The 14,601-nt window shown below is 38.3% G+C and overlaps 1 protein-coding gene across 1 annotated transcript in view; it reads left to right on the top strand.

Annotated features, from left to right (window-relative positions):
- itpk1b (inositol-tetrakisphosphate 1-kinase b) overlaps positions 1-14,601 on the top strand; it is a 40,073-nt gene that overhangs the window by 16,430 nt on the left and 9,042 nt on the right. Inside the window, exons 4-10 of the mRNA XM_056767491.1 lie at positions 628-753; positions 3,757-3,874; positions 10,111-10,209; positions 10,571-10,611; positions 10,992-11,157; positions 12,245-12,312; positions 12,477-12,639. Of these exons, the coding sequence (XP_056623469.1) occupies positions 628-753; positions 3,757-3,874; positions 10,111-10,209; positions 10,571-10,611; positions 10,992-11,157; positions 12,245-12,312; positions 12,477-12,639 (781 nt within the window). The remainder of the gene's footprint in view (positions 1-627; positions 754-3,756; positions 3,875-10,110; positions 10,210-10,570; positions 10,612-10,991; positions 11,158-12,244; positions 12,313-12,476; positions 12,640-14,601) is intronic.

Genomic DNA, 14,601 nt, shown 5'->3' with positions numbered 1-14,601 from the left:
AGGAATAAAAATAATTTTAAAGCCACTTTGGGCATTCATCTAAATACAAGGCCATACATGGAAATGATATCGAAATTAGATTCTAGCCACTAGTTCATACTCATAGGTAGTATGTTAAACTTCTTTCCTGCTCCACTTATTTGATATAATGTAAAGTCGTTCCAAACCTCACATTTGATTTTTATTTGTGTTGTGTCTATTCTGGCAGCTGCAGGGAAAGAGTATGAATAGCAACTTAAATTTGAAGCCATTAAATGAAAAATCATTAAAAATATTAAATATATGTGACCTTAAGTAGCAAGGGAACATTTTTAGGAAAAGCCAAAAATACACTGTATGGGTCAAAATTATAGATTTCTCTTATGCCAAAAATCATTAGAATATTAAGTAAAGATCGTGTTCCATGAAGATATTGAGTAAATTTCCTACCCTAAATATATCAAAACCTTATTTTTCGTACATCAATAGAAAACTTAATTATTCAGCTTTCAGATTATGTAAAAATCTCAATTTCGAAAAATTGACCAATAAGACTCGTTTTGTAGACCAGGGTCACATATAATGTCTTGACTTGCTTTTGTTTCGTAGACTGTGTAAAATGACCTTTCACCTTTCCTTTAACCTCAGCTTGACTTGAGCCAGCCGTTGGAAGATCAGGGTCCCCTGGATGTCATCATTCACAAGCTAACGGATCTGATCCTGGAGGCGGACCAGAACGACACTCAGTCCCTGCTGCTGGTCCAGCGTGTGCAGGTGAGAACCGTATACTCTGCTTTTCTGAGCATGTGGTATTTTGTGGGACAGTCTGTGGTCTGAAGCTTTGCCTAGATCTGATAAAGTGAAGGAATCTGGAGCAGGAATTTGATCTTAATCAAGTTTGTCTTTATCTGATTCAGAGCTCTAAGTGAAAGAAGAATAGAACAAAGCAATCATAGAGTTATGATGATTACCGGAAAGTATGAAAGAATGTCTAGCCTTCATTTATTATTATATAGGGGTATGTGCAATATACTCTATTCTGTCAAACAGGTCCCATCTCTTGTATTTTATAGTAGGTCTGCTGTACGGTCAATGTTGATGTGGCACAGTTTTTTCGAAGATGCCTTCAAAAACCATAGATATACATAACTAGATGCCGCATTTAAGCTCTCCAGGCACGTAGACGTGTCTGCCATCTTGGAACGATCCACTGACATCACTCACAGTTGACTAGAATGCCCAACACTTTGCCGTAAAAACCACTGGGATTTAAATTCCCCAAAAATGTGATAACCTTTTGTTGTTATCATGTGTTAGTGTTGCAGATATAATGTTTACGTTTACACAATAATAAATATGTTTGCATAATCATACACAGTCAGCTTGATTTTGAATGTTAACAGACCGGCTCGCACCATTCCAATATGGTGGATGAACATCATTTAGTATTTGTAATAATGTGTGTTAGACTTTTACTGACATTTGGACCCCACAATTTATAAAAACAAGTACACACACACAAACACGGTATATATACAGACATGCTCAAATTTGTTGGTACACTTACAGTTCATTGAAATATTGCTTCATTCCTCCTGAAGAGTGATGAAATTATAAGCTTTTGTATCATGTATACTTGCATGCCTTTGGTATGTCATTGAATAAAGCAAAGAAGCTGTGGAAAGAGAGGAATTATTGCTTATTCTACAAAGATATGGACACATTTGAAAAGATTATACATTATTGGATTTTAGTGATATTTCAAACTAATTTGTTTCTTTAATAAGTATCACACATGTATCCAATCTTGTAATCAGTCATTCAGCCAATTTAAACAGAGGAAGCAAAGGATAGAGTTGTCGGAGTAGCTCAGAAAGAAAATAATAGAATAGCATGGTAAAGGAAAATGCTACAAGACCATCTCCAAGCCACTCGGTGTTCCTGTGACAACAGTTGCAAATATTATTAAGAAGTTTAATGGAATAGTAGCCGCAGCTGCAAGAGGAAAAACTACCCAAGATTGAACAGAAGCATAGCGAGAATGGTAGAAAAAGAACCAAGGATAACTGCCAAAGAGATATAAAGAACTCCAAGGTGAAGGTACGTCAGTGTCTGATCGCACCATCCTTCGCTTTTTGAGCAAAAGTGGTCTCCATGGAAAAAGACCGTTTTGAAAGAAAAACATAAAACAGCCAGACTGGAATTTGCTAAAATTTATATTGACAAGCCACAATCCTTCTGGAAGAATGTCCTTTGGACAGATGAGTCAAAACTGGAGCTTTTTGGCAACTCGCATCAGCTCTATGTTCACAGATGAAAAAATCAAGCTTTCAAAGAAGGGAACACCATACCTACAGTGAAACATGCAGAAGGTTATGTTTTGGGGCTGTTTTGCTGCATCTGGCACAGGGTGCCTTGAATCTGTGCCAGGCACAATGAAATCTCAAGACTATCAAGGCATTCTGGAGCGAAACATACTGCCCAGTGTCAGAAAGCTGTGTCTCAGTCGCAGTTCATGGGTCCTCCAACAGGATAATGACCCAAAACACACAGCTAAAACCACCCGAGAATGTATACCCGAGAACAAAACATTGGACTATTCTGAAGTGGCCTTCTATGAGTCCTGATCTGAATCCTATCAATCATCTATGGAAAGAGCAAGAACGTGCAGTCTGGAGAAGGCACCCATCAAACCTGAGACCGCTGGATCAGTATGGAAGAGTGGGTCAAACTACCTGTTAACAGGTGCAGAAGTCTCATTGAGAGCTACAGAAAATGTTTGCGTGAAGTGATTGCCTCTAAAGGTTGTGCAATAAAATATTAGTTTAGGTGTCCGGTCATTTTTGTCAATGATATTTTCATTTGTTTTACTATATACAGTATTATGCCGATTAAAATATCAAAGGCGAAGTCGGATATCTATAGAATATGGAATAAACAATGGAGTTATTTCAGAGAAAATTGTGCATTCTTTGTTTTTTGTGGAGGGGTACCAACAAATTTGAGCGTCTTTATATATATACATATATATACACACACACACACATATATATATATATATATATATATATTGTATGTATGTATGTGTTTATATATAATGTTGCTGGTTCAGTTTACATTTCAGTCCCATTTATTTGCCTTTGTATGAAATGTCACCTCAAGCATTGACCTCTATTGAGAACGTAAGAGTGCTGAGCCTGTTAATGTTCTTAAACAAAGCTCTCTTCTAAGACCGAGCTCTCACGAAGAAAGCTCTCATGTATATAATATAGATTTGCATCACCCCACAGAATGATCTTAACAATGAGTTGCACAATCACACACTTTTATGGCTGTTTGTACGGTATAATCTTTCTCTGTTTAAAAATGTATATCTTACATGCATTTCCCTAGTGTCCATTCCTTGGGGTCAAACCCTTGATCTTGTCATTGCTACCGCCTTGCTTTACCATTTGAGCTACAGGAAACTATTTGTCATATTTTCACATGATGTGAGAGGTTGAGTGAATGAGTACAGTTGAAGGAGCAGTGAAAAAGTAAGAGACGTGGGTGAGTGGTTATGTAAAAGAAACAATCTTGCAGCCTTGCATACAGTTAGCGTGATGTAACAGTCTGGCTGCAAGTCTATGTGTGGCGTGTTTATACATGTACCAGTTCATACATGTTAGATAAAAGCCTCTTACATAACACCAAGTAATGTTTAAACTTGTACAATACAGTACAGGAATTTCAATTAGTCATGTTTGTTTGTTTTGATCTGTTCCACTGTTGTTGCAGGATTATATAGACGCTCACCCAGAGACCATCATTCTGGATCCACTTCCAGCCATCAGAACTCTGCTGGATCGCTGCAAGTCTTACCAGCTGGTGCATCGGATAGAAGACTGCATGAAAGGTACTTGGACCTGATTTTAGCAGTATTTTTGATTTTCTAAACCATATATCTAACATGATCCTCATCAAGTACGACCCAACAGTTGAATACATTGAGTGTGCAGGACGAGTCATCAGTATCTCGTCCATTTTACCAAATTACACCCTGGCCATCTGTCACCCTCTCCGTTTCTCTCTCATCCTCTCACATTCACGGCGGATATAGTCCCACATCCCTCTCTTTAGCAACAGCGAGCAGGCCTGACAGAGTGGTTGCCATAGCAACACCCATGACAGCCTCTCTAGATTACGGGTTCGACACATTTGGCTGAGGTTTTAAGTCCGTTGCGAGTCAATAGAAATGGGCACTGATTCAAAACCTTTCTTCAGCTCGAGATCGCATACCAACTGAATGGCGAATGATGTGCGATTTGCTTATTCTTGTTGGTTCCAGTTAAAGGGATAGTTCAGTCCAAACATTCTATCACTGTTTATTCACTCTCATGCCTTTCAAAACTTGTATATGACTCTTTCATCTGTGCAACACACACAAATATATTTTGAGAAATGTCTCTGGGAAAGGTCCGGCGTTGTTTGGTTACCAACGTTCTACAAAATATCTTCTTTTGTGTTCTGCCGAAGATAGAAAGGCAAACAGAATTATATGCAGGTGACTTTTCATTTATGGGTGAACAATCCCTTTTAAAGGCTTTCCACCAGTGGTCAGCACTGCACAGGAAGTTGCCCCCTCGTTGGTGTCATAATGAACGCTGTTTCTTGTCTGTTCACACTCATTTCTATATCACTCAGACCATTTCCTAATGAGACAGCTAGCGGTGTGAGAAGTACCTATTCTTCTGGCTTTCGGTCATCTATATGACTCATGCACATCCTGAAGGACTTCACCGTCCTAAACACTGTCCTCCTCTATCTTACGTTCCGCTTACAGAGACAAAGCAGGACCAGAATTTACACTTCTGAAATACTTTCCCTCCGTTCTGTTTATGTAATTCATGTACAGGACTCCATTCGTTTGTGTAGTAGACAAAAGGGTTTCAGGCTTTATAAGGCAACGATTCACACCTTTATTTAATCTGTAGATGGATCCACTTCTGTGCTGACCTGCCTGTCCTTTCCAGAAGGATTCTTTTGGGTTTCCAGGAAATGTTTATTACACTGTAATTCGGAAAATGGCCTCCACATACGTATGAAAGGGAATTTTGATGTAAACAAGCTGAATTGGAATTGAAGATGAGGAACAAAACAGTGCATAGTGTTTACATGATTTGGAAAAAAACACTTAGGCGAAATGCAGAATATAGTCACAATATAGCACTCAATTCCTAAAATATTAATGGCCCACAAGTTTTTACTGTATTATATACAGTAATATGTTTCATTATTGGTTGATGATTAACTCTTTATTTATAAGTCAGGACTTCCTTTACTAGAGCCGCCCAAAACCTTTCATTAAAGGGATTGCTCAACCAAAAATGAAAATTCTGTCATCATTTACTCACCCTTAGATTGTTCCAAACCTGTATAAATCTCTTTGTTCTGCTTAACACAAAGGAAGATATTTGGAAGAATGTCAGTAACCAAACAGATCTCATCTCCCATTTACTCCCATTTCGTTATCCTTACGATGGCATCAAACGGGGGATGAGATCGGTTCAAATAAAATACATTTTGACATGTGCCAAACATATGCTATTGTGTGTCAAACGGGTATTCCTGACTTACAGCACTGCTAGAGCTGAAAGCAGTATTTCCCATTCCTTGACGAGACTATGGCGGGCTGCCATAGTCTATTTTGTTCCGTCACAGTCCTTCACAGCGAGGCACCAAATCGCTTGCAAAAATCTTTTCTCATTCGTTTCCACTGTGGTGGAATGAACTACCGGCCTCCACCCCAACTGCAGCATCCTTCACAACTTTCAAAAACAGCGGAAAACATACCTGTTCTGCATTTATTTGATTAACCAATAACTCTGTCTTTCTGTCAAAAAGAAAAATATTGTTCTTTATGCTCTCTTTTGCCTACTCCAGCTTTAATCCTCCTAGCATGGCCTTGTAAACTAATTGTATTGTTTGGCGTGTTTACAAAATCTTTGTCTGCTCTACTGCTTGTAAGTGGCTTTGGATAAAAGCATCGGCCAAATGAATAAATGTAAATGTGAAACGAGGCAAAAAACTGGGAAAAAGGCCTGATGGCCGCCAGGGTTTTAAAATATGGTAATAATTTAATTAGATGTTATTTTTTTATTGATGGCTCATTCTCTACATTTTTGGACTGTTTGTGAACTTGCATTTTACCATATGTTGTCCCCTATATCACCATTTATATCTATGCGGCCAATGATTAAACTATAGCTTAGCTATTGTATTCTTAATAGATTAAGTCACCTAATTTTGCTCTAAAATGCACCAGATTGCAGCATTTACCTTTAAAATATGCAGAATTCTCACCCCTCGAAGGAAATACGTTGGGAAACACTGTGAAAGTTATGTCAAATCGCTTAAACAAACGTTTTGAATATGATGCGATGAGTATGCTTTTTTGGAGATGATGAAAATGGCTTAAATTCATAAAAGGATGACGTACTTTCATATTGAAAAGTTATATACATGACAATATAAATGACAGGCCAAGACCATTCTCTTTAGAATGTGAAACAAAAAAAAAACATGTTTCCACGTAATGTTAAGCTTCCTCTCTGCTTGCAAAAACATTTGGTTTGTCATTTCCGAGATTGAGTGTAACAAAAATTTCTCTCTGTAGAGAGATGAAAAGCCTGCAAAGTTGACTTTTGGTAGGTTTGAGCTCTAACAAATTCTCAGCCGCGTTTTTGCTTTGACAAAGGGATGAACGGACGAATGAAGAGACTAACTTGATATAAAATCTTCCGTCTGTGTTGTTTAGCAGGATCGGGCCAAAGCTCCATAGCGATGCTTTATAAACGTGTTCAAAACATTCCGTAAATGTCCCATAAACGCCTCTGGCGGCTCCGGCGGGTCTGCTGAGAGCCGGGAGTGTTTAGACAGAGCTGGAGATTGATCCTGAACTCTAGCTTGGCCAGAAATAGGAACATCGTGAAGTATTTGTACCTGCTCACGACGATCTCCCATTACTCTCCCTTTTATTTACAGAATAGCCCTCAGCCGAATGAAGTGGAATCTCAAGTTCCAATAATAAGTCACATATTACCACCAGTTATCAGATACACAAGCCCTGGAACTGCTTCACCTCGTTTCACAGGTTCCACATCTACAGATTTCCCTGTGACCAACTGTCAGTTAACACAGAAAATCTGTTCAATCGTTACTTATTTTGTATGAAAAAACGTGTAATTGTACTTTTAATTTAGTAAAAGCACTTGCACAAAGTCTAGACATTTTATTTGTTATTTGTCAAGTTGTCGAAACTGTTATTATTTTATCATTCGTTCTTGGTGCACAAACATTGCCTCATAGAAGTCGATTCTAACTGAGGGTCAACAAAGTTAACAGAATTATAAACCTGGCTGCTGAGTAAAATATTTATGAATAGGTGCAAGTTGCTCACATAACTAATCATTTGTAAGTCTTAAACAGACGTGGGCGTTTTGTTTAAACTGGCTTTCATTAAATGGCTTATCTACCTTTTCACTGGAATAGGAGAACAAATGACTAACAGCTGGATATACGGACTGCTTCTGGGTTAGGGTACCAGTACCATTCATTCAGTTTCAACACTACAGGATATTTCAATAGTGATGTTGTTATTTGCCAACTCAAAAACAAGCTAGAAAAAAGGAAGTAAATGGCCAGAATGTGTTTTAAATTGGCTAATGAGACGCTGCATGTGGAACTCATCCAATCAGCAATTCTGTTTGTTTCTAACTTAAAAACTGGGTTTTTTGCTATTCTGTCCATAAGCACACAAAAAATCTGAAAATACTGTGTTCCATCTAATATGCAGGACTTAACTTTAAGGGATAGTTCACCCAAAAAAAATTCTGTTATCATTCGCTCACCTTCATGTCATTTTAAAGCTGTATGACAGTGCTTCTCAAACTGTTTCGTTGTAAAGCCCCCTTGTGTAGGGTGCATCCTTCGTGTCCCTCCAAAATTAGACTTAAAGCGGCATGCGCGCGAGAGAGGCCAAAGACATTCCTTTGATATATTCTTCTGTGTTCCGCTAAAGAAAGAGTCACATACCTGTACAGGTTTTCGATGACATGAGAGTGAATAAATGATGACTAGGCCTTTTATGAGGTGGCAATTTAATATACATTTGTTGTTGTTATGTACCAAAATTAGTGAAAAAACAAGAATAAAGCTTCACCCTTAAATCAAACAAAATGAGTTCAAAAGCAGAATGTACGAAGACATTTAAAAGACATTTAAATAAATTCATATCAATTTGCCACAACGTAAAATAGTTACGAAGTGTCATGAGATTGCGTTAGATTATTATGTGTGACAGTGTTTATACATAATACGTAAGATTTTAAATCACATACAGCTTTTATTTCTTCAGATCTAAAAAGTCAGTTCATCAGCACTTTTGATAGGGCTCAGATATGGTTGCAGTCAATGTTAAACCGCTTGTGTAGAGCTGTGTCATCAAGCTGTTGAGGCTTCACACTTTTACTCATTTCCTGTGCTCAGCTGTCAAAAACACGATTTAGCTCCACAGATTACAGTGCTGATGTTGGTGTCTGTCTTACAGCGTTAACTTGGCTACACAGGCAAATTCAGCTGGACTTTTACAAAGCTACGATATCGCTATGCGGTTGCTAGGGGGTCTTATGTGGTCACATACAGGCCCACATCAAGAGAGTTTTATGCCTCAATTTCAAGAGGCATGTCTGTTTTGGTGTTTTTGTCTATAAAGGCATGTCCTGTTGGAATTCATATGCTTTTGTTACATCCATTTCTAATCAAAGCAATAACTAGAAAAGTACAATATTTTCAAACAAAGCCTTGACCTGCAGGTCAAATTGCTGCGCTTCTATGGAGTTGCTCTTGTCTTATGTAGAATAAGTCAGTACCTTGTCTCCATTGTTTTGCAGTCAGTAAAGTAAACAGGGAAGTACAGGCAAGCAGAGGGGAACTGATGACAGAGGACCTTTCACAAGAGAGTTGTTTCATGAGGTTCACTGCGGGTATCCTTTCTTGACACATAACATCATCCTTTTGCTTATAAAGCATTACGGTGGGTCTTATCACTCGGACTCATGTTCCTGTAAACTGAATGTCATTTTTGGGTGAACTATTCCTTTCAATTACGTAGTTGCTTGAGATATAAGCGTCTTTCTATACAAACTGTATTGGCACAAAACGCCAAATATTAAATAGCAACTGCAAATGTTTAGTGCGACACTTTTGAATCTAACGATAGCATTTTTGAATCATTCAGTGAGAAAATGTCGCATTCATTGACAGTAGATTGTCGAAAATACATGGGATGCAACATTTACAGAAGTTGTACGGTTTTATTAATAATAGTAATGTGTTCATTCATTTAATCGAGCACCTTGGTTGCCTTGTACACCATTTACCATTTTATTTTCTCTGAACCCAAGCAATGCATTCTGGGACAGCTTTTACCACAAAAATACAGGTGATGCTACTGTCAAATTTGTCAGAAACAAGGACTTCAGGAGCATTTAAATAAGCTTAACTTTTAGAAAAGCTTTGACACTAATACTGTAAAATGCTGCTAGTGTTGCCAGCTAACCATGATTTAGTACAAAGTATATGTGTTTTGGATGCTGTTGTGCATAACCTCAACCTTAAACAAGGTTTCTTCAATAACCAGAAAGAGAAATTTAAGGTTGGGTGTTTGTTTGTTTGCATTTTGAAGGTTTGGAAAGAACTGGGTCAGTGTGTTAATGCTTAATAGAAAATGGATCTGCCTCTCTAAAGCTTTCATTGGCTTTCCTTAGTGGACGCCTATGTCATCTTCTCTCATGCAACAGCTTTCTTGTAGCTCAGTGGTTCGAGAATGGCGCTAAACCCAACGCCAAGGTCGTGGGTTCGATCCCAGGGGTTTGAACATACCTAGAATCAAATGTATGGTATAATGCAATGTAAGTCACTTTGGATAAAAGCTTCTGCCAAAAGCATAAATGTAAATGTAACATAAACTTCAAGTGTGTAGACATTCTCACTAGCCAAGGTCTGCTGGAGGACAGCACAAGCCGGCCTAAACCAGCTTGGAAATTCTTTTCAACAGGACTAATTCTCATCACTCTCTTTATTCTTCTTCAGATGACAGGATACGTTCTCCTCCGTTTATGGTGTTGAACACTGAGTGTGGCCCAGACACGCTGGAGCAGATCGAGCAGCATGGTCTTACATTCCCCTTCAGTAAGTCCCACCTCTTCCTTTTTGGTATAGGAAGTGATAATCCTTTAAAACAGGTTGCCCAGTACCGCTCCTAATAATCGACTGTCTGGCTAAGTTAGGCTCCAACACTAATGAAATAAACATGCCGTTTTTTTCAAGTGAAACAATGTCCACACCTCAAAAAAAGTGAACACAACGTCGCATTGGAAAAGGTATCCGTATTTCCATGTCATTTATGTCACGGTGGTGATACCCGACAATCTGATCGGGCAAACCTGCTTTAAAATGTCTGTCAGCCAATCAGAAAGAAAGCATTTAGGAATGAAATTATAACTGCAAATATTCATCCACTACCGTATTTAATGTCTTCTTTTACTCCCAGTTTGCAAAACACGGGTGGCTCACGGAACAAACTCCCATGAGGTATGAACCTTCTATAATTTTTATTAGAGTTTCAAATTAATATGTTTCTAAATTAAATACATTTTTTATAAGAATAAAAATAAATAGTACACACACAAAAACAGGGTGATAGCATAACTTTCAAAGTATGTTTTTCTATTATCAGTACTTTTTGCTTTCAGATTTCAGTGTGAAGCATTCATTTATAGTAAATATTTCTCTCTACATTGCATTGTGGGAATATCTATGTTCGATACAGACATTTACATTAAGAGGTATATTTTTGGCAACGTGTCTAAGTTAGCATCTCAGGAGGAAGCAATAAGCACACACGACCCCTGTGATTGATAATAATAACAGGAAATAGACCTATCTTTTTTTCTCACTTTGACCCTGTGCAGATGGCCATAATCTTCGGTGCTGAGGACTTAAAGGATGTTAGGCCTCCATGTGTCATTCAGAGTTTTATAAACCACAACGCCGTGCTCTATAAGGTGTTTGTGGTCGGGGAGTCGTACACTGTTGTGGAGAGACCATCACTCAAGAACTTCCCCTCCGGGCCGTCCGGTAAGTGCACGTGATCTCTTTCTAAGAATTATGTCCGTGAAAGGGGCTGTGTGTTATTTCATTACAGCACCACAAGACAGTTACGTTTATGTTGTTATGATTTACGTGCAGAGAAGATCCGTTGTTTAACCCGGATCCCATGACAAACTGAAACTGAAAAGTTTAAATGCTAAAAAGATAACTTGGCTTTTTAAGATTTTCAAGAAGCATGTGTTATGTTTGTTATCGTGTTTTAGTTGTGTTAGTTAGCTGTATTTGGGTTAGTTATTATTACCCAATCATAATAACCCAACTGCAGTTTGATAGATGTTACTTGGGATACAATTACAAACTTTTCTTTTAAACTTTAAAAAATAGTTTTTGCAAATTATATCTTTATTACAAATAAACTTAAATAATTGCTGAAATTGTGCCATCATCCAACCAGCAGAAGTGCTAAGACAAGTCAGATATCCACCTCCAGGACTTTTGCATATACGAATTCTCATGGAGTCCATGTAAAGCAGATATGGCTTGTGGCCGAGCGTTCTGTTACTTTAATGCAAATTCAGGGGATCATCTGTGTTTTTAAATATGTAGTACACATGCAACCACATATGTAATATGTAATGTAAAAATTAATAGAGACATTAAACAGAGACATATTTAGAAGCAGAATTTAGTTAGCTGAAGGGGTTTAAAAAGATACGGCCTTGGAGGCTTAAACATGTGCATGGCTTTGTGTCCACAGAAAGAAGGAAAGCTAAATGGTAGATCTCTGTCTCACTGTAAATCAGTCTTTTTTATTGCTATTCGAATGGAGCCAATAAATCTCAGCATCCTTCTGGCAAGATTTTTCTTTTTCCCCTCTTTCTCTTTCCTTCTCTCTCTCTCTCTCTCTCTCTCTCTCACTCTCTCTGTTGGTCTCGTGCTTTCTTTCCCTGTTCGCCTGGCACTCCTGAAGCACTTTGAATCTGTGAACTCAACCACAGGCCTCTGCTGCTGTCTAGTGGCTTTCTGTGCACTTACACGTTTACAATTGATCTCTTATATCATGGAGTCATTCAATCGAGGCCCAAAATGTTTTGTTTGTTTTTTGCCATTCCAGACAGAAAAGCGATTTTCTTCAATAGCCACAATGTGTCCAAGCCAGAGTCATCGTCTGACCTCACATCCGTAAGTGAGCATGCTGTTTCATGGGCTGTTCTGAATTCTACACACTGTTATATTTCAATGCGGTCAAATCTTTTACCACGAATATCTTGTCATAGGCATTTATTTTGTTTTCTTTTTAGGCTCACTTTATTGAATTTATTACCCTTGTATTCACGTTTTAATAGAGAGACGATGTGGAAGGTGTATCCCAGCCACCTAACGATGATGTCATCAGGGAGCTTTGTAAATCCCTGCGGGAATCTTTGGGGGTTTCGCTCTTCGGCATTGACATTATTATCAACAACCAGACGGGCCAACACGCAGTCATTGACATCAATGCATTCCCTGGTGCGTATCCACACAAATATCCTGCTTACTAGGAGTTTAGGGCAACACTGAATAACATTTAGGACATTTTTATTTTGCACACATTGGTTGATTTGAGAGGGTACAACCTGCTATCAAATTCTAGATAAATGACAAATAATAGTGATGAAAGGCCACCCATTTTTAAAAAGGCCACATGAAGAATTCGGAAACCTTTCTCATTACAGACACCTGTGACAAATAAGTGAACTGCAGCCCGCAACATTGCTCAAGCTCGCACTTGTGCATTTAGTCTATAGTGATGGGAGATAAATGTGATTCCTGGACGTAATGTTGGCAGCTGAGGTTAATTTAAATGAAATGAAAGCTTTTTTGCACCTGTATTTGTTCACATTTGTAAATGTATTAACTAACATGGACTAACAATTAAAGGGATCATCTGATGCGTCTAAAACGAATAGTATTGTTTGCTTTAGATATTGTACAATATGTATACAAGATTTAAGGTTGAAAAACGCTGTATTTTCAACATACCGTGCATGTTTGTATCTCCTCTTTGCTCCGCCTCTCTGAAGCGCGCTGATATTTTACAAAGCTCGTCGCTCTGAACAGCGAGGTGTGCTATGATTGGCCAGTTCACTAGTGATTGGTCGAATACTGCAGGGAAATGTAACGCCTCTTACCATATTTGGAACATCAGGTTCAAAGCAATTGTACTGACAAGTACGCCCACCTTACTTGCGTATACATTTGGGCGGTCTTAGTCAAATCGTGTTATGAACTCACGTAGATTCCCCGGGGTGTGGTTACACGAGGCATTTAATGCAGGTCTATGTGAGCATTTGTTTCTAGATAAAATACATCTTTTTTTTGCAATTTTACGTGTCTAATACATGCAACTTATAACACACCAAAGAAAAAACATCTACTTCTGGCGAATCACCCCTTTAACAAAATACAGTGCCCTCCACTATTATTGGCACCCTTGGTAAATATGGAAAGAAGGCTGTAAAAATAAATCTGCATTGTTTCTCGTTTTGATCTCTTATTTAAAAAATCTTAAAAATTCCAACATTTTATTGAACAATTTGAAGAAGGAGAATATCACATTATTATATCCCAATTATTGGCACGATTTATACACTCTGCCACCTCAATTTATGAGAAAACAGCTTTAAGTGTTTACTTTTCAGTCTGATGAGGTTTGAGAATGCCTCAGTCATCCGAGTCCTTTCCTTCATAAAGAATTTCTCCGGATCCTTCAAATGTTGGTGCTCCCTCTTCTACAGTTTATTCCACTCATTTTCAATAGGGTTCAGGTCAGGGAACCGGGATGGTTATCTATGGAAGGATCTTGATTTTGTGTTTACAGACCCATTTTTGTTGATTTGGATGTTTGTTTTGAACGAATGTGCTGATGGAAGATCAAACCACGACCCTTTATAATATTTCTATAAGAGCAAGTCAGGTTTGAGTTTTATATCTGTTGATATTTAATATAATACACAGTGCCATGTATCTGATCAAGATGTCCAGAACCTCTGGTATAAAAGTAGGTCCACAACAATTAAGATCTGATGGTACATTTAACTGTGGACATGGAGCATCTTTTTTATCCTTGTGTGCACCAAACTTATCTTGTGTTATTGGTGCCATAAAACTCTTTTCATTTCATGTGGCCATAGAACCCAGTCCTGGTTGAAGTTCCAGTATGGCAGATTAATATGGTGGAGTTTATTTTTGCATGAGAATAAAAGTTCCCTTTCTGTCGGTCTCTCGACGTTGTGTCGAGAACGACAGATGGGGTTCGCCCTTGAGAACCAATCAACTCTGACTACTATAGAAAAGGCCAATGAAATTTGGCGAATGCAATTTGCATGCCGGGCTCCGCCCCCGGAAATCCGGTATAAAAGGAGGCCGGCGTGCAGCATTCACTTACCTTTTGTTCTTCAGAGCCATCGCTCATGAGTACAACTCAGGATT

The sequence above is a fragment of the Triplophysa dalaica genome, chromosome 15 (assembly GCF_015846415.1).
Source record: "Triplophysa dalaica isolate WHDGS20190420 chromosome 15, ASM1584641v1, whole genome shotgun sequence".
In the NCBI taxonomy this organism is placed as follows: domain Eukaryota; kingdom Metazoa; phylum Chordata; class Actinopteri; order Cypriniformes; family Nemacheilidae; genus Triplophysa; species Triplophysa dalaica.
The sequence above is the reverse complement of the archived record's forward strand: the minus strand, read 5'-3'. Positions and strand labels throughout refer to the sequence as shown.